General features: G+C 46.6%; 1 protein-coding gene across 1 annotated transcript in view; it reads left to right on the forward strand.

Moving 5' to 3' along the window:
- The first annotated feature begins 5,970 nt into the window (after positions 1-5,970).
- The window catches only part of Mmp20 (matrix metallopeptidase 20), a 39,324-nt gene continuing 20,269 nt past the window's right edge, over positions 5,971-25,025 (forward strand). The window contains exons 1-6 of the mRNA XM_057768574.1: positions 5,971-6,093; positions 13,295-13,542; positions 17,331-17,479; positions 19,481-19,606; positions 20,781-20,942; positions 21,934-22,075. Of these exons, the coding sequence (XP_057624557.1) occupies positions 5,971-6,093; positions 13,295-13,542; positions 17,331-17,479; positions 19,481-19,606; positions 20,781-20,942; positions 21,934-22,075 (950 nt within the window). The remainder of the gene's footprint in view (positions 6,094-13,294; positions 13,543-17,330; positions 17,480-19,480; positions 19,607-20,780; positions 20,943-21,933; positions 22,076-25,025) is intronic.

The raw sequence follows: 25,025 nt of genomic DNA on the forward strand, positions 1-25,025 counted from the left end.
AGACATCAGCTGCCACCTGTCTGTGGATCTTGAGCTGTCTACCATAGAAGACAAGGTTCCCACCAGATCACACTGTGTGTCTGGGACACTGTCCACCATAGAAGACGAGGGTCCCACCAGTTCACACTGTACTGGGACACTGTCTACCATAGAAGACAAGGGTTCTACAGTTCACACTTTAGTTCTGGTCTGTCATTGTTCTTGCTGGTTCTCCCAAATTGGGGCTCCAACTCTTTGGCAATTCTCTGATCCCCAAAGGCACAGTTTCTCTTACATGAGCCAAAGGTGGTTTACACAGCATGGTATTTCAGAATGCTCACTGATAGTAGATCTGGAAAGTGGTTGATAATTGCTGAGTTTCTAGGGTTATCTAAATAACAAACCCGTGCCTTTCACTTAAGGAAGACAACCATAACCCACGCCTTTCCATGAACCTAACACACACACATGGCAGGCGCATGCTCAGACACCTGAATGTTGATGGACACATGCATCATACACGAATCCCACATACCAAGAGGTAGAATAACAGATATCAGAACCTCCTAACAGTATCGAGATCACTTTATATACGTCACTTTTCTTCCATTTCCACATGCTAGTGATGAGAACGTTTGTTTCTCTCTCTTGTCCCCGGAAGTTCAGAGCCATCACCCCTCCATTGCAGTCTGGGTGTGCTGGTCAGCTTTTGTCATCCTGACACAGACTAGAGTCCCCTGGGATGATAGTGCTCCACCAGACTGGCCTGTGGGCATGACTATGGAGCATTTTCTTCTTGATGAATGATTGATGTGAGTTGGTCCACTGGGAATGACCCACCCTCAGCCTGTGGACCTGGGCTATAAGAGGGGGGACTGAGAAGCCATCAAGAGCCAGCCCCTTAGTGCGACCCTCTGTCGTCTGTTTCATCCCCTGCCTTGAGTCCCAGCTTTGAGCTCAAGCCTTAGCCCCGTGATGGGGCTATAAGCTCTAAGTCCAACAAAGCCTTTCCTCCCCTAAACTGGTCTGCGGTTCTCATGGCAGCAAACAGCAAACTAAGACACCTGCCTCTCTGTGTTCCTTCCTGTCGGGGCTGTCAAGAGGAAATAAGAGGAAGGACACATGAATAACAGTAAGGAGGTGTCAAAGACTGACTGGGTTTTCATTTCGGCAGCAGCGGTGAAGCAAAATCAGGAGGGCTGTGGAAGGCACAAGAGTTTACCAGTTTTTGAAATGATTGTTGCAATATCATTTACCTTCCTGAAAGCAAAAGGTGACAATTACTCTGCATGTTCATTCATTCATGAAACAAATGTAAGTGGTTTGCTTTTGCTATGAAACAGTCAAGAAACTTATAATTAAGTTAACTGAATGAGGCTAATCAATATGTTTCCTTTTTTCTGTTGAGATGTGTCTTATTCATCCCAAGACAATCGATACAATGTGAGTACCTAACAAACAGGTTGTTACCTAGATGTTGCAAACCTGGCATAGTCCCAATACTCTTGAGAGACCCAGGCCCTAAGGGATCCACAGCCCTAGCACTACCCTTGAGAAGCCTGGCTCTGAACACAGAACCAGAGATACACTGTATCCCTGAACCCAGAGCCAGAGATACACTGTATCCGTGGACACAGAGCCAGGGATACACTGTATCCATGGACACAGAACCAGAGATATACTGTATCCATGGACACAGAACCAGAGATACAATGTACCCGTGGACACAGAACCAGAGATACACTGTATCCCTGAACTCAGAGCCAGAGAAACACTGTATCCGTGGACACAGAACCAGAGATACACTGTATCCCTGAACGCAGAGCCAGAGAAAAACACTCTGACTTGAAGCCAGAGCCAAAGGAACAGAGTTTGCCCCTAGAGCCAGAGCCTATTAAAGAAATTCACCCTGACCCTAAAATCCAAGCCATCTCTGCCTCTGATGAGAAACCAACCAATCTTTGAACAGGAAAAACTGACTAGTTCTTGAGTAGGAAAATAGTAACCTCTAGTTTAGAGGCATGACCTTTCCTGACCTCGGCCTAGGGAGGTAGTCACCTCTACTCTAGGGAAATGACCTCTCTATGACCCCTGACATCAAGGGCTCCTTCCCCCTTAGTAGGGGGAGCTAATCAGAAGTGGGAAGCCCCCTCACCCCTAGGAGGCAGTCAGTTCCAAGCCAGTAGACTTGGAGTTCCCCAAGCCTTGCCCACTGTAAAAACCAGTGTCCTCACATGGCTCAGGGTGCCTCCTGCTCTGCTGCTGCTGCTGCTGCTGCTGCTGCTGCTGCTGCTGCTGCTGCTGCTGCTGCTGCTCAGGTCGGACAGGGAGGTCCAAGTTAACTCACAATAAATAAAGACTCTTTGTTTTTGTGTTGGATTCCACCTTGTGGTGATATTTCAGGGATCCAGACTTTGGGCGTAACACTCTCTCTTCCATTCAGGAAAGGACAGCAGAATGAACAAGGAGAGGAAGATCACTGTGAGTGGAATTTATCAAAACATGAAAATAAGACTTTTACATACTCTTGTGGTCTCAGGGGTAATTATTTGCAAAAAACTTCCCAGACAATTTTGAAATAAAAAGCAAGGCCCCAGAGGCAACGGCAGCACTGGAAACTTCTTGTGGCTGACATGTTCTTGATCATTTCTACACTGTATTATTATGTTTCCTCATAGCTCCTGGCTATAGCACTCAGCCAGTTCAGCGGGTCTCCAGTGTTCCCCTGCATCAGAACTGCTTGAAGAGCTCGTAAGGACTTACAGTGAAGTTGGCCAAGCTAAGCCTGATGACCCGAGTTGAACCCTGGAAGCCACATGTTGGGAAGAGAGAACAGTGATTCCTACATGTCGTTCTCTGGGCACCACACGTGCACATGACATATCTCTCTCTCACACATACACACACACATCATGTCCACAGGCACACAGGCAGCTCCTATTTCACTCAGTGCGTTATAAAACAAAAGAATGTAGAGGACCTGAAGTTGGGAGGAAAGTGTGGTGGGGAGCTGGGGGCGCTGAATTGGGAATGGGTGGATTTGATCTAAGTACACTATATTCATACGTGAAGTTAACACAAAAATATATATTAAAGTTTGATAGTTCTCGGTGATGGTGATGCTGTGGGTCCAGGAACCACACCTTGAGAACCAGAGGCCTAGGGTTCCAGGCATTCCCTTGCCAATGCACTTATTAAAAGCCAACCACATTCCAGGCAGCCAAAGGAAAAGCAGCAGAGCCGACCTCATATGTACTAACCTTTCCCTGTACTGTGCTACAATCTCTACAATGACAAGACTTGCCTTTGTCAGTTAGAATCATCCCCCTATTTTAGATGTGAAAATATCACAGCCAAAGGAGATGAATCAACCTCATAGATCATGTGCACACAAGTCAGAATTGTGAACTGAACTAGCAAAGCTTAAAAAATAAAAACATAAACAAAAAATAAAAATAGCTCTGGGTGAAAAGTATCTACAAATGAACAGAATTCATGCAGGGTTAAGGAAAGGGTTTCAGTTCAGGGTACATGCCAGGGCAAGCCACAAGATGATGCTGCACCCAAAGAGGGAGGGGCAAGAACATTTGTTAGGCAAAAAAGAGAAACATGCATGAGCTACTTGCCTGCAAAATGTATTGGTTTGAGAGACCAGAATCCAGAGCTGATGTTAGCCCTGAGGTGGAACGCTCTAGAAAAGCTGCTTTTCTGAATGGCTGACACCTTAAATCATGTTAAAATAAATAAATAAATCAGTGAAAAATGTGGAGGACTGCTGGGGAGGAGTCAGTGCAGGTAGACAATATGGAGGACATGCTAGGGAGGATTCAGGGCAGGTAGAGTGTGGAGGACATGCTGGAGAGGAGTCAGGGCAGGTAGAGTGTGGACGACATCCAGGGGAGAAGTCAGTGCAAGTAGACTGTGGAGGACATCCAGGGGAGGAGTCAGGGCAGATAGAGTGTGGAAGACATGCTGGGGAGGAGTCAGTGAAGGTAGAGTGTGGAGGACATTCTGGGGAGGAGTCAGTGAAGGTAGAGTGTGGAGGACATGCTGGGGAGGAGTCAGTACAGGTAGAGTGTGGAGGACATGCTGGGGAGGAGTCAGTGCAGGTAGAGTGTGAAGGACATGCTGGGGAGAAGTCAGTGCAGGTAGAGTGTGGAGGACATCCAGGGGAGGAGTCAGTGCAGGTAGACTGTGGAGGACATTCTGGGAAGGAGTCAGTGCAGGTAGAGTGTGGAGGAAATGCTGAGGAGGAGTCAGTGAAAGTGGAGTGTGGAGGACATGCTGGGGAGGAGTCAGTGAAAGTGGAGTGTGGAGGACATTCTGGGGACGAGTCAGTGCAGGTAGACAATATGGAGGACATGCTGACAGGGTTTATGTTCGACTCCTTTATGTTTGAGCTGTTCACTGTCCCATGTCAATTCTGATCACAAGTAAAATGTGATTTTCTCTCCCTCATATTTTCTGACTTTTAATTTTTTTCATCAAGATTGTTTCCATAACAGTGAAAAGCCTTGTTTAAAAAAAAAAGAAAAGGTTATCTTCTAGGCCCTGCACACATGGGCAACTGTAACTGCACACATGAATACACACACAAACATGACTCAAAACTAGCCATGATACACTGAAAATGGCAGGTTTTGTCTTATATTTTGGTTAACAGACATAACTCTGGTGTAGCTTTTTTCTTTCAGCTCTTTGGTACCTTGGGGGCCCACCACCCACCTCCCAAATAAATACATGGAGTCTTATTCTTTCTTATGAGTACCCAGCCTTGGCTTAGCTTATTTCTAGACAGCTTTTCTGAACTTCAATTATCTCATCTACCCTTTGACTCCAGGCTTTTATCTTTCTCTATCCTGTATACCTTTCTTTACTTCTTACTCCGTGGCTTGCTGTGTAGCTGGGTTGCTGGCCCCTGAAGTCCTCTCTTTTTCTTTTCTTGATCTTCCTTTCCCAGATTTCTCCTCCTATTTATTCCCTCTGCTGGCCAGCCCTGCCTATTTTCCTCTCATGCCTAGCTATTGGCCATTCAGTTCTCTATTAGACCAATCAGGTGTTTTAGGCAGGCAAACTAACACAGTTTCACAAAGTTAAACAAATGCAACATAAAAGAATGCAGCACACCTATGCATCATTAAACCAATGTTCCACAGCATAAACAAATGCAACACATCTTAAATTCGTATTCGACAACACTCTGGTGTTATCTGATTGCAAAGTCTTCTGTTAGTAATGGTACCATGGTATAATGTATATTTGCCTTGATGACTCGTGACCTTGTGTCTTAGAACCACCAGCAGCACCCTGAGAAACATTGTGGGAAATGCAGATACAGGATGCTGGAGGTTGGCTTCAGTGTGTAGACAACTCTATTGTATTATAATCCAACTACATTTTAACCATTTAACTTTTACATTTTCAAAATTGCATTTATTTATTTTATGTATGCATTCATGGGAGGGGGCATGCAGAAGGTGCCGTGACATGCATATAGAATTCAGAGGATCACTTGGAAGAACCAATTCTCTGCTTCTACCATGCGGGTCTCTGGGACCCAAGTCATTAGGCCTGCCAGCAGACACAAGCAAAGGCTCAGTAGAGAGCCACAGGCCCCTGTCTTTTCTGTAATCAGAATGGAAAGGGGATCCAAAAGCAGGGCTAACCAAATGGTTCCATTGGGTGGGATTCAGATCAATCAAGCTCACCCCAAATTGTGCACATAGCTAACAAGCTTCATTAAATGTGACCATTTCTCTCCTTTGTGACTGGGTCAGTCACAAAGAAGAAAGCTTTCCCTGGCCCCGTGCAGGGCTGTTACCCCATCATCAGAGAGAGACACCATCTGTGTAATTACCATTTGAGACATGAATCATCACTTGCAAGGCCCAGACCTGTGCGACTCTATAAAAGGAGCGCAGGTCCAGGGGCAGGGGTGCACTGTCTGCCACACCCCCTGGGCTGACATATTTACCGCGAGACCGAGAGGAAATGAAGGTGCTACCCGCCTCTGGCCTTGCTGTCCTTGTCACAGCTCTAAAGTTTGCCACCGCAGTCCCCACCCTATTTGCAGCCACCCCTAGGACCTTCAGGAGCAGCTACCACCTCGCACAGGTTTGTGACTCTCCGCCCCATCCCTCATCCTTCTCCTCACCCAGAACACCCAACAGGGCGTGTGAGAAAGTCAACAAAAATCTATTAATGTCCACAGAAGCCTGATGAACCACCCCATCTAAGATCCGTTCCTGGTGCTCTTAAGTGTGTGTGTTACGTGGATGAATTCATGGCTGAGTAGATGTATCTGTGTAGATGTATCACATTATACAGAATTTGAGTAGAGTTGTACAACATACAGAATTCAAAAACAAGGCTGTGAATTTACTGTTGAGTGCTTAGCATCCACATGGGAAAATTTTCTTAGGTTTGCATTTTGAAAAATGACTTTTGTGCTCCAGGTAACATTAGTCAGAATTTAAGACAGACCAAGCTTCCTTTTCACCAGAGGGTCTTTTCTCCCTCCTGTGTTTCTCCACAACCCTTACCTCAACTTCCCTTTCCCTCTTGTGGTCTCTTGCACCTGACTGAACTATGAAGGAACTGATTGTGGTGGAAAGGATCGGATATAAACAATTATATTAGAATTTTGTAAAGATTTCATGGCTGGAAATCATCCCAAATACAGAGAAGCCAGTTAATGGAGAAGAGTGATTCTTAACCTGTAGGACCAGATCTCTGATGACAGAATTGCTAGCTACAGTGAAAGGTGTTTGTTAATGTGTGTCTGGATCTCTCTGGGAGTCTGATGAAAGTATAGCATGCATGTGATTCCATCTCTGCCTGGGGGCTACTATCCGGTCCAGCTAAGGGCTAGGCATCTGTCACCTATGCACCCTTGACTGTCCCTACCAATTGTTTTGACACTCACCATTCTAGTTGATCAGTTTCTCTTACAACATGGGAGAATTCCGGGAACATTTGCAATAACAGTCCTGCGTATGAATAAGCGAGTTCAGCTCGACAGTAGACACCCCCTCCCCAGAAGATGGGAACCCCCTCCCCAGAAGATGGGAACCCCCTCCCCAGAAGATGGGAATATCAAGAATAGACGCCCACTTGAGCAGAACTTTCTTTCTCTAGAGCCTATGTGTGATGAGCTCAATTCAAAGTAGCTCCAGGCACTAAAATTTTAAATTGTGTTTTCCTGGTCCTTTTTCTCCAAATGTAATTCCCCCTCCAGAAACTACAAAGCTTTTGCGGTACCCACTTCCTGACACACAGAGCAGGTGGTGCTCTACCAGAATAGATCTGAGCCAATGGGGGTTCTGATGTTAGTCCTGGGCTTGGGTGAATGTCACTCTCCCAGCCAACCCTGGCCAGACCATTAGATTACAGGCTGTTGTCCTATAATGGTTGACTATGGTCTGCATTCTAAAAAGCAGCTCTTTACAGAGGAATTAAGGTGTTCCCACTTGAAATAGGACTAAGGTCAGAAAGTTTTGGTGAAGTCATCTTTGCTAGTCTGGTCATCTGTGGGGTGGGGATACATTTCAAAAGAACAGTGTGACTGAGGTGTTGAGGTCTGTTAGGAGACTCTTATTTCGTTCTCTAAGTAAGTCTCTGTTGTGCCTTCAGTACCTTGTCACCTGGCACACAGATGTTCCTGCTGCAGCGGGCCCAGGCACCCGCTCTGGAATGAGCATTTTCTTTGAGAGTCCACAAAGATAAGGGCAGATCTCTCATGCTAAGCCCAGACACTAGAAACAATTTATATACGATCTTGTAGCTTACAGAAATATCCACCAGCCTTGGGAGCTTAGAGAATCCCAAATGCAAACAAATAGGGTCTATTGTTACTGATGGCCTCTGGGCAGTATGAGCTGCAAAGCATGGCTGAGAAGACAAGTCTGTCTCTTCTCTCACAGTGCTGATGGGAGGATGGCGGGACCGGAGGGAGGCTGAGAAAACAACGTGTCTCTCAAGAGCACAAGCTTATTTCAGAAAGTAGGAAGAGACACCGGAAAGAGACTGGCTGACTGGGACTGTGGGCCATCTGGGGAACCTCTCAGACAGCCACATCTGGGATGAGCCTCAGCTGTAAAATGAGCTTGTCCTGGAAAATCCTGGAGACAGGGCAAGCTGGCAAAAGTATCCTTAAGTGCAGGAGTCCAGTGTAGAGGAGTATGGGTGTAATCACTGTGTGGCGGAGCTCAGAGACCATGAAAAACAGGGGTAACTAGAAGGCATCTTCCACTCTGCTCTTTTCCTCAGAAATCGCTAGCTACGAAATAACAGCCCAGACATCTGTGTCCCCAAACCCACAGACAAACATCTGCACTTGAGAACTTAAACAGTCCTTACTTCATTTATTTATAAATCCTTAAGTTCCGGTTTGTTGATCTGCATTAGGGCTTTGAAATGATAGGATGGGGCAGTAGATGTAATATGGGTGGGCAGAGCTAGGGATCCAGCTCAGTAGTCGAGCATTTGCCTACCGTGCCTGAGGTCCTTCTTCCACTCCCCAGCCATACACACGGTGGGGGAGGAAGTGTGGGAGCGTGACTACTTCATGGCTTGCTCTTTCAAACAGTGTAGATGTTTCTTGGTTTAGAGTGGTGCTGTGTTTTGATAACCTCACCGTAGGTCCCACAGCTTACCCAAAGCTCTTGTGTGGTGCACAGCACACTGCGGTTAGCCAGCGTTGGCCTTGCTACTGTGTGGCTGCGAGCTGTGGTCGTGGCTGAGGCTCAGGATCCAGAGAGAGAGCTGCACCCCGCACTTCCAGTCTAGGAACAGACCAAGAGGGAAACTTTGAAGTGCCGTTTGTATTGAGAGGGCATATCACCCTCGCACCTTCATAACGTCAAAACCCATTAGCCCAGCCTATCGGAACGTGGGAACTACCTGGTGCTGTTGACATGACATCTAAAGCTTCTGGAGGGTCTCTAAACACAATACTTACCACTTGCTATGAAAAATTAAACCATCCAAAAGAGGATCCTAGATTCTTGAGCCATGTGTACCACTTTCTTTTCTGTGATAAAGATTTTTCTAATTGCTATTATCTTTAAATTTTGGCTTCTACTTTTCTTGCTGAATATTATACCATAAAAACATTTTGGCTTTTAAACTATTTTCATAACTTTAAAGAGTTACAAACAGGGACTAAAGAGAGGGCGGAGCTCCGCTCTCGACATCCACACGGTAAAGAAACACATTGGTACCGTCTCAGTAGGTACGAGAGTTAGGAAGGCTGAAGCTGGCCAGAAAGCGAAAGTGGGAGAAATTCAAAGAATTGCCTGGCCTGTTCTGTACAGCCTGCATTCAGATAGCGTCAAAGTCCTTACAAACCTCTTTCGATGACTCTGAGAGATAGAAGAAGAAAGCACACTCTGGCTGCTCCTCAAACCAGTGACTTGAGTCCTAAGATGTTGGCAGGGAGCCAACAGATACAGACCCTCTTAGCCTCGGCTACTTTTATTTGTCAAACACTAGACAAGAAGCAAGCAGAGGACAGTTGGAGTGAAGGCTGAAACTTAGTGATTTGAACCGTGTGGGCGGTGCCGGTGAGAGGACACCAGGAAGTCTGGAAACCTGTGACCAAAGAACAGCATCAAAGTGGTGGACTGTAAAACGGGACAGTTCCAAGTGTGCCTCTAAGTGCCAAATGGAACATCTTGACTGCAGAAAGAATGCCAAAGCCTTGCCAACAGCTCTGGCACCAGCCTCACCCTAACTCAGAACGAACGAGAGTCCTCCATCCTCAGGAATCACTAAGTCACCATCCCCTTAATGTCATTGCAGTGACATGGCTTTGTTCTTTTATTAAGTAGGAATAACTTCTGAGTTTATTTCATTAAAACTGACTGCTCTGATCCCATCTATTAAGTTCAGCCTTAAACTTTTGAAGCTGTTGGTTTGACAACCTGCGGAAAATTTAAAGGAAAAGGAAAACATTACAAGCATTGTGTAGCCTCATAGGAGAAAACATAAAAACCACAATCTAAAAAAGAGATTCCCCGAGTTCCATCAGCAGCTTGTAGACACTGCTAATCCTTTAGTCTGTAGCTTTAAAATTAACTCACTGTTACTGAGGGTGAGGCTGTGGCCAAGGCAAGCATGGGCCTGCTTTTGGTTTTGAGGTTTCAGGGTTTTTAACTTTCTATTTATTCTTTGAGAATTTCATACATGCAAACAATATATTTCAACCACCTTCATCCCACCCTCCAAATCCTCCCAGATCCTGTCAACATTCCCCACCCCAACTTCATACCTTCTCTTTTTAAAAAAAAAAATGTCCCTCTGAATCACTGCTCATACCTGTTGAAGGGGGGTCACTTGTTTGTTCCTGACAGCTCAGCAGCTCAGACCCAAAATAATCACACAGAGACTGTATTAATTAAATCATTGCTTGGCCCATTTCTAGTAATCTGTGTATTGCCGCGTGACTGTGGCTTATCGGGTAAAGTCCCATCCGGCTCCAGCGGGGCTACATTGAATTTCTCTATTCTGTCTTCCTTCTCCCAGCATTCAGTTTAGTTTTCCCTGCCTAGCTAAATTCTGCTCTAACAACAGGCCAAGGCAGTTTCTTTATTCACCGATGGTATTCGCAGCATACAGAGGGGAATCCCACATCACATACCTTTCCAGGTATGGGGCTGTCCCAGGAGGCAACAGGCCAGGGACTGCACCTCTAAGAATGCTGGCTCCCCTCCTATGCTGGGGTGGGCAGGGCACCCTTTACCCCTCCCCCAGATGATCCTGCTAGCATGTAAAATTTTCAGGGTTTTTAAGAACTTTCTGGCATTGGTTTTAGGGGGTTGCCCAGTGTTTGTACAGATGCGTTATTTCTCTGTTGAGTCTTTAGTAACCTCTCCCTGGTCCCTGTGTCCTTGTTTGTGACAATGGCTCTTTAACAGCAGTAAATGCCGGTTTTGCCGAATTTACCATAAATACCCCCCTTCTAAGATCACATCTCATAAAGTAGACATCAGAAGGTCGAGTATAGCACATTCTCAAACAAGGGGGAGGAATCCTTGAAACTGAAACCATCGCAGAAATACTGAGCATCAGGAATTAGATGCAGTTCCCTGTTCTCCAAGGAGCGTAACTGAGACGTCACCTCAAGATGCCACAAACCAGAAGTCCTCAATGCAGCTTCAGCCTCAGAAAGAAAAAGAAAAAAAGAAAAACATAAAAGCCTTGAGCGCAGATGGAGCCGAATCAGAATCTCCCTGAGTGTCAGTGTTCCTCATCCGAGTTGAAAGCCTAAAATTTTAAAAAATGGTTCAGATCTATTTTTATTTGTGTGTGTTTGGATACATGTGTGCCACACACGTGTGCTCACAAAGGCCCAAAGAGAAAGTCAGATCTCCTGGAGCTGGCGGTACAGACAGTTGGGAACCACCCAAACTGGGTGCCGGGAACCAAACTGGGGTCCTCTGGAAGAGCAACAGCTGCACTCTTAGCTGCTGAACCGTCCTCCAGCTCCTTAGCCAAACTTCCCAGGGGTTTTTCCTCAACAAAGTCACCTCCTCTGGGGACAGAGTGAGGAAATGGAACATGAACTATAACAACAGCCGACGTCACCACAGAAAACGTGTGGGAGCACAAAAGGGAAAGGCGGAGTCGCCTGCAGATGCCCCGTGCACAGACGACGGCATTGGCGCTCAGGCCTCGCGGCCTCCCTTCGTTGCTTACCGTTTACACGTTCTTTACTTCCGAAACTGCCGGACTTTGACACAGATTTCTCTTCCCTTTTAGTCTGTGTGTTATTGTTCCATTGAGAACATTCTCTATGCCAGTAAATATTTTTAAAAATACGACCTTAGTACAGACTTTGTTTTGTGTCGCATGGATATATGATAATCTTTCTAACAAATCAACCGTTGTAGGTGGGATGTGGCCCAGCAGCCGGGCACTTACACATCACGCCAGTGTCTCCAGTTTCACACCCTAAAAATAAACGCATCCCGTTTGCTTGCAACATTTAAATACATTCTTTATATGTTAGTATACTGAGCACAATTTATAAATAATTAAATCTATGGTTAATGTAGAGATAAATGTTTTTATTTACTTATAGAATTTTTATAAATTTATAAAATATAAAAATTTGCATACAATAAATAATCAACTAAAGTAAATGTAGGATTCTAACTCTCTGGCCACAGTGGGCAGGGGAAATTCTTGAACCAAACATGGGCTTCCACTCTGCGTTTGTGCAGTCCTGTGCAGTTCAGGTTGCCCTGCTCCCAGCTGAACATCCACACAGCAGGGTGATTAAGGTATCCTAAGTCTGTGTGTGGGTGAAACTTGGTCATGGAGGGAGGGGCTAAGGTTTTCCTTTACTCTTTGAGGATTTCATACATGTGTGTGATGTATTTTGATCGTATTCATTACTGCTCCTCCCCAACTCCTGGATTCTTCCCAATCTCTCTGCCAATTTCATGCCCTGTTTTTTTTTTCTCTGTCTCCTTTTTGTTGCCCTCTGAGTCCAGCTGGTACTGCTCATATGCACAGAGGCGTGGGCCACGGCCGGAACACGTCAGCCTACAAGGAGGCTTGCCTCTAAGGAAAGTGACCACTTTCTCTCAGCAGCCATCACGGGACTTGTGTGCTCCTCCTGTGTCCCTGCTGCACTGTTGACTGGCTTGGATCTGTGTGGTCACAGCTGTTACAGGCAGGGGTCCCATCACGTCCAAAGGACCCTATTGCACCTTACTCCTCCTGGGACTCGGTCTCCTCCAGTCTTCCGAACCCCTGCTCCATAATGTTCCCCGAGCTTCATATGCAAGAAGCCTAATAATTTATGGCTCGTTTTCTTGCCTCAGAGGGTAGTGAACCTGTTTCAGGAAACCACCCTATAAAAAGAAAGGTCACCCACAACCCACCAAAACTAGTTAAGATCTCCAGTCCATACAGTGGCTTCTTTGTGTCTCTTGGGGGAAAAAACTACTTATTTCACATTACACATTATGTGTTCTACATTACATGATTAAGAATGACATACCAACATCAACCTGTGGTTTCCACATAAGCCCATAGAAGCAAGTATGCCCACACACACATGTGTATACCACACACATATGCAAAAACTGTACATGAGGATAACGGTCTACAAGCCTCAGTACTCAAAAGTAATCATTAATAAGTTTTGGCAAACATGTTTCATCTATGCAAATATGTCTAAGTTTTTAAAATAAGAATATATACCCTATTTATATGAGGAATATTGCGCCCTGCCGTAGCTGAGTAGGGGCATGTAGGGGCGCTGGCCAACCACACCACCGATGTGTCAGCCTGCTCTCCCTTTCAGGACTACCTTGACAAGTATTACACACACAAAGGAGGCCCCCAGGCCGGTGAGATGGTGGCAAGACAAGGCAACCCCATGGTCAGGAAGATTAAGGAGCTGCAATCTTTCTTTGGCCTCCAAGTCACTGGGAAGTTGGACCCGACTACGATGAATGTGATCAAGAGGCCTCGCTGTGGCGTTCCTGATGTGGCCAACTACCGCCTCTTCCCAGGTGAACCCAAATGGAAAAAAAATATTTTGACATACAGGTAATGAGATTGAGTCTTTCCCAATTCAAAGAGAAAGACGTGCCTCACCCTCTCCTTTCCCCCAAACTTTCTTGCTTTTGATCTGTGGGGAAGGCAGAACCCACAACAGTCTTAACAAAGAGTAGAAATTCTCCAGCTGTCTTCGAAAATTCTAATCTCAGGATAGCTGTCCATCTCTCCCATTACAGACCTGACCCGCTAAGATTAAAGTAGCCCTTGGGTAGGACTGATAACCTTTTAATCTGGCCGGCTGGGCCCGACTACTCAATCAAATGAGAGACTAGAAGTCCAATGAGGCACCACCTCAGAAAAACATGTCTCTTGAGAAACAGCACTGAAGTTTGACCTCCACCCTCACCCCACCCCTTCCCACACATACACTACCAAAGACTCATTAATAAAATTCATTCACTGATTCCACAAATCATTTGCTGATGAATTTGGCTACTATAGGCACTCAGTTTGTGGAAAATAAAGGTGCACGGCTCATCCTTCTCCTTTCTGGTCTTTAGGGGGAGACAGACATGAACAGGGAGAAAGAGTTTCCTCACAGGCCCTCAGTGGGCTCTGGGGCAGCAGAGGGGGAGCTACAGGGCTGGCCAGTCACACAGAAGTGACTCCTGACCCTGATTTGGAGCTAGTTGCACCTTCAAGTCCCGTTTACCCATGGTGCCTGCCTGGTACTGCCCCATCATCTGGTATCTTCCTGTTTAGAAGGAGGAGGCCCGCCCAACAGGAGCTTTGGTTCTTCCTCCCTGGGCTCTCCGTAGAGATAGCAAATTTCCTGCTCTAGCTTCCTTGATCCACTCCAGGGCTCATTTAGAGGATAGCCCACTTTAAAGTACATCACCCAGGGTGCCCACTCCTCAGCCTCAGTGACCCTGAAGGAGGTGGGTAATGCTGTCAGGCTTGGGCCTCACATAGGCCTAGTGGGTATAGCTTTGGGTGGTTCTATGCCAGATTTTTGTACCTACCAACCAAGCTGAGTGAGATGGACCGTCGTGTTGCCAGTCCCAGTGCCCAAGCACACTACTGAAGTGCAGGAGAGGGCACGGCAAGGGAGTGGTGGAACTGAGGCTGGGGAGGCAGCTACACAGTAAGCTAGCTTTGGGGAAGGCCCGGATCTGGATTCTGTGGGCTCCAGGATCTGGATCCCGTTACATAGCCAGGATCAGCACACTTGGATGAGACCTGGAGATGAGCAGAGTTGCGTTGCTGTGAACTTCAGCAGGTTGGAAGAGAATAGTTTCCTTGCTACCGCAGGAGCCAGCTGCAATGGCAGGGATTCTGGAGTTTATCGTTATGTTCCCAAGAGCTTCCTGGGCTTCTTGATACACAATGATGTAACTTTACAATTAGAGTGCATTTTAAAACAAAGCTAACTAGAACATATTACTTCCTACTTTTCCGTTGCCCCCCCCACACACACACACCTAGATTCACAAGCTTATCCATGTCTATTTTACCTGACTAATCTCCACACTCCACAGTGGCCTCTTGACTGTTGCCAATGTGGTATCCCTGACGGTCGGGCACTATTTACAATACAGAAACCAGAAAGCCGTGCTGGCCAGAGTCATATGTTCCCTGGTGAAGGAGATTGTTAAACCCTTCTGACAAACCTGGTGATCCCACACAAGAAAAGGAGAAGTTGGTGGGGCCTCTTGTTACCTGCTATTAGAGGCCCTGTCCACAAGGTGCCGCTCAGGACAAAGAAATCAAAGCAATGGGGTGGTCTGAGAAAAGTTGACCACAGTCTGAGAAACAACTACAGTTTAAGCTCTTAGAGGGAAAAAAAGATAAATTCATGACATCTTTTCATAATTCTTTCAACTGTCCTAGAATTTTAGGATGTTGCTATGCACAGTTAACAGCAGGGCCATGAATGTCGGAATAACATCTCGTAACTAACATAGCTGATGCACATGAGAGGCAGGAAGCACACAGAGTACTCCTTGGGCACAAGCCTGGAAAGCAGACAGAGCAGGACTGGGATCCCCCTAACCACAAAGTGCAGGCCTTGATCATCATCATTACCGACTGCCCTGGGCCTGAGAGGACGAGATAACACACCGCGTTAAAAAGTGCTGAGAGCCTTGTCTGGCACGGGACTCGTCTCCAAAGACGGCCTTCCTGCCATCAGCTCGTGGTTTTCAATCCCTAGACCCCAGGTCCGGATTTTCTCCACTTCCCTTTCTCTCGTGTTATTCTTTTCTCCATCCTTCTCTTGGCTGTCTCAGCTACATCATCAACTCAAAGATACAGTTGCTCTGACTGTATCGAGAGGGAATGACGAGGATTGTCTAGTCTGGGCCTAGATTGTAGGTCTGTATGACAAAGGGGTACGAGTATTTTTAAATCATTAAATGGTCCAGAACTGAGCAACTTTCCATCTTCTCTCTTGGTCTTGTGTGCTAGCTCAGATCGTATCACCTGCATGAGAACGATCTAAGAAACTTGCTAAAGCACAGATTTCAAAACTAAGCCAGTACATTCAACAAGCCTGCTAGACTGTTATCATGGACCCTGAAGTTTGAGAGTCCCAGGATATCCTAAACAGCTAGCCTTTGTTCTTCCATTTGCCAAGTACCTGCGTTCGGCAAACGTGTCTGTTTTAGACACGAGTCAAAGCTAGAGAAAAGGCTGTGGCCTCAGATCTACCTCCAAAGTCGGCTGCTGAACTTCTGCCTCCTCGTTTTGTAGCCATTATTCCAGCCCAGTCCAGAGTCCCAGGTGAAATTCTCTCCCCACTTTCACTGCTGGCAGAACCCCAATCTCCGGGCTTCAGCGCAAAGGGAACCCTGGGATCCAGTAACTTTGCACTTGTCTCCAGAAAAACCTCTATGCTCTCCTAGGTTGTCCCATGGACTCTCCCCAGAGAGCTCAGGCCTCTTCTCACCCCAGTGAGCATTCTGTTCTATGCTAACAAATCCTTTCAAAGAAAGCACACAAAGGGCTGGAGAGATGATTCAGCAGTTAAAAGCACCTGCAGAAGATCCAGGTCCAATTCTCAGTACCCACAAGATGACTCACAGCACTCTGTAACTCCAGTTCCCTCGGGATCGATGCCCTCTGCTGGCTATCATGAGCATTGCACACATTATGCACAGACAATACATGCAAGCAAAACACCAATACACATACAAGAAAAACAAACCTTTTTAAAAGCAAATTTTAAAAGAAACTGCTACTCTGTCTCTCCTGTGCCTGTCTGTCTGTCTCTCTCTCTATCTGTCTGTCTGTCTCTCTCTCTGTCTCTCTCTCTCTCTCTCTCTCTCTGTCTCTCTCTCTCTCTGTCTCTCTCTCTCTCACACACACACACACACACTTACAGGCCACTCCCCAACCCTGGGGAAATTCCATTGACCTTTGATAAAGAATTGAGGTAGCAAACCCTCAAATAAATAACAACGAGAACTAACCGTTCAAAAGTCCAGGGCTGGATGTCTCTGCCTTCTAGGTCTCTCTGAACAAGAGACAATCCTGGATGTTACAAAGCGGGGCAAGAACTACTGATTCAGGAAAAAGAAAACAAAAAACAAAATGTGCCATGGAGACGGAGACATGTGGTCTGTGAACAATCTATGCCATGGAGATCCAGGCCTGTGGTCTGTTCCATGGAGACCCGGATGTGTAGTCTGTGCCATGGAGACCCGGGCCTGTGCTCTGTGAACAGTCTATGCTATGGAGACCCGGGCCTGTGCTCTGTGAGCAGCCCGGGCATTCCCTCCGCCTGTCTATTTGGGAGCAGTCACTGAAGCACACACATCTGCTTTCCCTTTGTCCAGAGTCTCTAAGTACACACCTTCCATGAGTCCTGCTGAGGTGGACAAGGCTGTGGAGATGGCCCTGCGTGCCTGGAGCACCGCCGTCCCTCTGAACTTCGTTAGGATAAACTCTGGGGAAGCAGATATCATGATATCTTTTGAAACTGGAGGTACTGTACTGTTTCTTGGGTTCTTTGACCTGAACTTGCTCCTTTGACAAACTTACAGCTTGATCAGCGCAGGGCTTCATCCCATAGCACTGGGGCGGGTGAAGGCAGGGGCAAAGATGAGCATCGCTTCAGGACAGAAATCCTGCCTTGCAGGATAGAGCAGTCTCAGCCAGCACTGTCTGCATTTGTAGGCTGTGCTGAGGGACAGACCCTCTGAGCTACTCTTTCATTGTGGCTCCACCCCAGGAGAGGACAGTTCTATCGGGGGGGGGGGGGGGGGGGGGGCAGACGACTCCAGTGTTTCCGATAACAGTGTTTGTCACTATTACCTGGTTTCGTAGTACCCAATATTCTCCTAGCTGGAGTCCCCTCTAAGGAAGTCAATTCCCCCAGGGACCCTGTGGTAGCCACCTCCTGTGATAGTTACAGAGGTAGCATTCAGGGCCCACCCTGCCTAAACACTACTCTTGGGAAGTGCATGCGCATTTGCCTCTACCTGCCTGCTACTCCGTTTTCTCCTCTGCAGAGAAACCCTTGCAGGAAACAGAAGAAACAGGATGCCCCTAAAACACTCCCCTCCTCCACTTACAGCAGTGAAGACGAATGTCACTCCCTCTTCCCCTGCCCAGATAATGCTGCTAAGTGCCCAAGATAGTCTGAGCCCTGAGCTTATTCCAGTCTGGTGTTGATACAGGGAATGTGCTTAGGAGGGAGGGGAGGGGAGGCCAATGGAGCCATGAAATGGCCTTGAGTGGAATGTAGCCCTAGGCAGGTCCTGTTCCTGCCAGGCATCAAGGGCACTCGGTGAAATGGCAGGACATTGTGAGTCAGGGTAGGTTCAGGGTACATGGAATTGATTTGCGATTCTCTGTCTTTCAAGCTGGTCTTCTGTCCCCTAGCACAAAGGCTGCCTAGAAACCAGCCAATCTCCCATCCACTTCTCAGAACTGCATCAAATGAGACCTGAGAAACAGCATACTGAATCCAGGGGTGGGGCTTTAAAAATGATAAACAGGGCCGGTGAGGTGACTGGGCCAGCAAAGCCCTTGCTGTCAAGCCTGGTAGCTCAGGTGGATCCCAGAAACCTGCCTGGTGGGGGAGAGGGCCTGCTCCCTGTGTTGTCCTCTGATCTCCACATAACAGTGAGTACAGCCACTCTCTCTCACACACAAAGTAAACACATTTAAAACTAACAAATTAATAAAATGAAATACAAATACCAATTTTTAAGTAAACGAAAAATCGAGCACTGTCACCAAAATTCTGAGAATTCAAGAGCAGTAGCCTCTGTCCATTCATCAGATGGTTTCTGTCGAGTCATGATGCTGCTGACTACAGATGGCAGAACAAAACACCAAAGGCCCCGGGTGCCGGGATTTCCCAGACCACCTTTTCTTTCATAGACTTTACATGTGCAGCTATCAAAATTACAAAGACATTTTCTTTTGATTTTTTGCACTTATGTTATGCCATGCAAACAGAAAGCACACTTTCAGTTTACTAAACCCTCCCAGAGGAATTGGACTTTGCTGACAGGTTTATATTGTAATCAGTCAGTGGGCCTGGCTGCTATCAAATGTCCCTCAGTTCTTTCTCCTTCTGTAATCTGTGTTGTGTGACCATCTCCCATATGCTCTGTGTTGTGATGAAAACCATTACCACAAAGATTGCCTGTTTGCAATGTGTCTTTGAAGTACAAAATAATCTTTCTATTTTTCAATTCCATGACCCTTGACCTTTTCTATACTTAAGAATGAATATTAATGCCAGGGAAATGATGTGGCAGTTAAGAACACTTGTGCTGCAACTACACCCTCTTCTGGCCTCCTCGGGCACTGCACGCATGAGCACATACTCCCACAGGGAGTACACACATGATTTAAAAAGGTCTTTCAAAGATAAATATTGAAAAGCTCATTTAAGGGCCAACACTGTTGAGAATGTTGATCGCCTTCTGCCCAGAATTACTATGACTTGATCTGATTGATGTTTCCCACTTAGATCACGGGGATTCCTACCCATTTGATGGGCCTCGAGGGACTCTGGCCCATGCGTTTGCACCTGGAGAAGGCTTGGGAGGAGACACGCACTTCGACAATGCTGAGAAGTGGACTATGGGGATGAACGGTATATATGCACAATTCACCATAACCTGGAAACTATTGTACCTTCTTCTGGGCTCCATCATGAAACCTTGAGGTTCAACGTCCCAAGCTACCCTTTAACTAGGGGGCTGGGTAGGAAAAACAAGTAAGCCAAAAATCCAGAAGGGAACCTACAGGGGAAGACCCTCCCACTATGATGCTGTAGATTTGCCTGCTCTCTGTTTCCTGGCGTTTAATCCACAGAGCCAATCCCATCCCAGTGCACAGCTTACTTCTCATTCAGATGTATAAGACGCATGGTTTTTTACCTGTATGTGGAAATGAACTATATTTAAGAATGACCCCACAAAATGAATTAGTACTGTCCTGAGGAGTGTGATGGGGGAGGGGTTGTAAAGTTCCCAGCATGCCATGTGAGTCGTCTGAGTGTGAAACACGATGGAAGAAGCTGGTACACTCCACACACTTAGGTATCGTCATTAGAAATCCTGCTTTGATGCCAAGTAAATTAAAATCTCAATTCCTGGTTCCACCGATAGTTGACTGTAACCATGGTAAATTATTTTGACTCTGTGAATCTAGTTTCCTCAAGCACTGACTGAAATGTTAACTGTGTATACTATTGAGCTGTGTGAAAACAGACTCATTTTAGAGCCAGAAGCTAACCTTCCTATAACTGAACTCAGCTTGGTGTGGGAGCCCGATTTCCCTATAGCAGAAGATAATTTGATTGCATTGTACCACATTCCATTTCTATCCAGTGATTTTTTTCATATAACCAATTTATAGTATAAAAGGGGTTAGGTTGTAGCAGAAAGTGACTCTGGGACTTAGGATCCAAAGCTGTGAGGTACTGCAAATTTCATCACCGCTGCTAGCTACCAGACCCTTTGTTATCCACTATCACACATCGCTGGCAATGGGAGAATAGATTGTTTTACATTTCCCTCCGCCCCCCTTTCCCCCAAAGGGTGAAGGAACCAAAAGAGATTAAAGACAGGAAAGTCAAGTGCTAGACTCCCAACCTTTGAGTCCCGTTATGAAAGGAGAGCTAGCTGTGCTGTGGCACAAGTTCTCCTGGGAGACAAGCTGAGGAAACACAACTGTGTTGACGCTCTCTCTCTCTCTCTCTCTCTCTCTCTCTCTCTCTCTCTCTCTCTCTCTCTTTCTCCCTCTCTCTCTCCCTTGCTGTTTAGGGTTCAATTTATTCACCGTCGCCGCTCACGAATTTGGCCATGCTCTAGGCCTGGGCCACTCCACCGACCCATCAGCACTTATGTACCCAACTTACAAGTACCAGAACCCCTATAGGTTCCATCTGCCCAGGGACGATGTGAAAGGAATTCAAGCACTGTACGGTATGATTTCTTCACCGCCTCTCACCCCTGGTCAGAGAAAGTGCGATTTCCCAGGACTCAGCTGCTTCGACAGACCGTGTGCACCAGAGAAAGCACTGCTGTCTTGTCTTTCCTCCAGAGTATCCTGGCTCTAAAAAACCAAGGAAAATGGTCCATTTCCTATTTTCCAAAGCAAAAAATTATGCATTGGAAGATGGAAGGTGGTGATTATAGTTTATAGTTTATACAAACACACACACACACATTGACAGATAAGGGGTCTTAGCTCCCTAAAAATAGCAATAATGATGCTAATAACTCTATCACTCAACCATATAGCTAATCTGTTGAGTATTATTCCTGCTTACACTTGTCATTTATGTCCTTTTCATGGCAAGGTTGTATAAACTCTAATTTCATTGAAGGTTAAGGGTAGCAGGGATCTTAAGGCATCTTTAGCTACCATTTGGTTGTGCATAACAGTAAAAAATATCAACCTCTTCTTATGGACTATTTTCATTAATTCTCTGAGAATTTCTCATTAGTGTACAATGCTTTTTGATCCTACTCACTTCCCATACCGCCCCAACTCCTCCCATACACACACGGGCTTCCAAACCCTGCTACCAACTCCGTGCCATCTTTAGTTTTTATAATGCACTAAGTCCAAATTGTACCACTGTGTACCGGAACAAAGACACCAAAGTCCACACCCATAGCAAACTGGCTTTCCAGGAGTCATCAGATGCTGATATTTTCAGGTATTACTTAAGTTTTACACAATGTTCATAGGTAGGTTCTACTGGTAGCACTCCCAATTTACAACTGATGTAACCAAGGCTGTAGGAAGTTAAATTGTTTTATGTCAGACAACTAACAGGTAGAGATGCTGAGACTCAAACCCAGGTCTGCCTGCCACTGGCAGCCATTTCCTTATGGTATTCTAGAGTTCTCAAGAGCAGAAGTGGACATGCTCTGAGTTGCTGGCATCGTTTTACACTTTGAATCCTAGGACCCCGGAAGACATTCCCAGGAAAGCCCACCTTGCCCCATATCCCGCCTCACAAGCCTTCCCTCCCTGACCTCTGCGACTCCAGCTCATCCTTCGACGCCGTGACAATGCTGGGAAAGGAACTTCTGCTCTTCAAGGACAGGTGAGCCCAAGACGTCCCCGGCCTCAACCACGCCAACCAATGTCATTGTCTCACTGACTGAAGACAGCACAGACATGCTACATTGATGGGAAGTAGGACAGGCAGTGGGGTCTAGGGAGATGCACAGCAGCTGTGAATGGAGACTGACTGAGGTCTGGATGCTTTGCTGAGTGTGTTCCTAATAGCTGCCATCTTTGTTCTAACTGCTTTCATGATAAAGATTAGAATCCCCAATGTACAGGTGAAGAAAGTATTTGAAAGGCAGCAGCTTGTCTCCCAGGCATCAGTCCAGGTGTATTGGGCTACTGCTTGTTGGTATGTGTCTAGTGAGAGGAACAGTAAAAGGCTCCTTATCTGGTGAATGACAATTAGCTAGTTGGACAGATGAGCAGACTGGTAAATGCGTGCATGCCTTTACGGGAAGATGGTAGGTGGGTGGATGCATGCATGCATGGGTGATCAAGTGCTACACACACAGGTGGGTATTCCTAATGAAAAGCTCTTCCTAAACGCCCCATTCCCAAGGCCTCCGGGGTTCTCGGTGTCAGTCTTCATAGATGCCTTCTGTCCCTTTACTCTGACCACTGCCTCATGAGGTCTCCGTGACTCCATGAAGGAAAATAGAAACATAGCAACATTCACCCATATTCTTTCCTTTACTGAAGAGGAAATATAATAGTAACAGAATATAGAGAGGACCACAGGAACATGTATGTAACTTTGTCTTTATTGGGAACGGTGTCCAGTGAGTACTTGGGTATGAAGTACTATCATGCTGTCAAACATTGCAGAAGTAGGTCTTCCTTGGCACACCTCATGAGAAAAAACATCAAAAAGCATTACAAGGGCAGGGACATAGCTCAGGCTGTAGAGTGTTTTCATACCATACACAGGGCCCTGGATTTAATCCCTGGTACCTTGTAAACTAGGCAGGATGGTAAACACCTGTAACCCCAGCCCAGGAGGTAGAGACAGGATGATCAAAACTTCAAGGTTATCCTTGGCTATATATAATGGGTTTTGAGACCAACCTAGAATACTGGAAACTGTCCCAATTTTTTTTCCCATCATTGCAAGACAGTCAAAAGTCAGAGCCATGTGCAGGAGTGAGGACGTGCTCAGAAAGAGAGGCATGTTTAGGGGTGAGGACATGTTCAGGAGTGTTCAGGAGTGAGGATGTATACAGGAGGAGAGGCCTGTGCAGGGGTGAGGATGTGTACAGAAGAAGAGCCATGTGCAGGGGATAGGGCATGTGCGGGAGTGCACAGGAATGAGGATGTGTACAGGAGGAGAGCCGTGTGCAGAAGTGAGCGTGTGTGCAGGGATGAGGGCGTGTGCAGGAGTGGGGATGTGTACAGGAGGAGAGCCATGTGCAGAAGTGAAAGTGTGTGCAGGGGTGAGGGCGTGTTCAGGAGTGTGCAGGGGTGAGGATGTGTACAGGAGGAGAGCCATGTGCAGGAGTGGGGATGTGTACAGGAGGAGAGCCGTGTGCAGAAGTGAAAGTGTGTGCAGGGGTGAGGGCGTGTGCAGGAGTGTGCAGGGGTGAGGATGTGTACAGGAGGAGAGCCATGTGCAGGAGTGGGGATGTGTACAGGAGGAGAGCCGTGTGCAGAAGTGAAAGTGTGTGCAGGGGTGAGGGCGTGTGCAGGAGTGTGCAGGGGTGAGGATGTGTACAGGAGGAGAGCCATGTGCAGGAGTGGGGATGTGTACAGGAGGAGAGCCGTGTGCAGAAGTGAGGGTGTGTGCAGGGGTGAGGGCGTGTGCATGAGTGTGCAGGGGTGAGATGTGTACAGGAAGAGAGCCATGTACAGGGGTGAGGATGTGTACAGGAGGAGATTTGTGTGCAGTAATGGGGATGTGTACAGGAGGAAGGCTGTTTGCAGGAGTGAAGATGTGTACAGGAGGAAAGCCATGCACAGGGGTAAGGGTGTGTGCAGAGGTGAGGGTGTGTTCAGGAGTGTGCAGGACTGAGGATGTGTGCAGGAGGAGAGCCATGTGCAGGCATGAGGGTGTGTGCAGAAGTGTGCAGAGATGAGGATATGTACAGGAGGAGAGCTGTGTGCAGGGGTGAAGGTGTGTTCAGGAGTGTGCAGGACTGAGGATGTGTACAGGAGAGCTGTGGGCAGGGGTGAGGGATGGAGGAAAGCAGGTATTGGGGAGCTAGCTTAAACTAGTTTTGCTGTCTTAAGAATCCAGACAAAAAGACAGTTGGTGAGCCAAGACCACCGACTCTGTCACTGCCGAGCTCTCTCTCCTGACTGAGGATGGGCCCTGCCTTCTCTTCGTGAGTCATGGCTTATGAGGCTGCATGCTCCTCTCATGGGTGTAGACTGTTAGACCTCCGAAGCAAAATCCTGACTTCATAATCCACACCACTCCCACGCCTGCAGTTCTAAGTCCACTCACAGCTTCCATGAACTAAACAATGAATGCATGGTTGACTGGGAGGCCTCTGAAGCAAATGACTGAATGCCTTCTCGCCCACAGTGCTGGTATGTGACTCCAAGTTTTCAGGAACAAGTTTCAAAGGAAACTACTGGTAAACATTGTGCTGAAAACTTCCATAGTAATACCCCTCTCTTCAGACCGTGTAAACCTTTCCAATTTTGCATAGTGTCAATTAATAATTAAAACATTGTAGCATAAAACATGTCTTTAAAATTTTTATGTAAATAATCATAAGTGCCTTCAGGTTCATAGAGCACTTTCTTTTTTAAGACCTCCTTATTCTTTTAGGGGACATGTTTGCAATGTTTAAGAGGGGCTCATTGTAACAGGGGTGAAGCTATCACTTTTCTCTCCTAGACAGGGTGTCTAGCTTAGTGTCTAGACCTTCCGCCCATGCACTTTGCACATCAGGCTCAATCCCAGGACTGCTCTGGAGGTGAGCTGCTGTCTGCAAAACAATCATTATCAAAAGGTAACCTGACTTTGAAAATGCAGTAAAGGT

Source organism: Chionomys nivalis, chromosome 4 (assembly GCF_950005125.1).
Source record: "Chionomys nivalis chromosome 4, mChiNiv1.1, whole genome shotgun sequence".
NCBI classification, from domain to species: Eukaryota; Metazoa; Chordata; class Mammalia; order Rodentia; family Cricetidae; genus Chionomys; species Chionomys nivalis.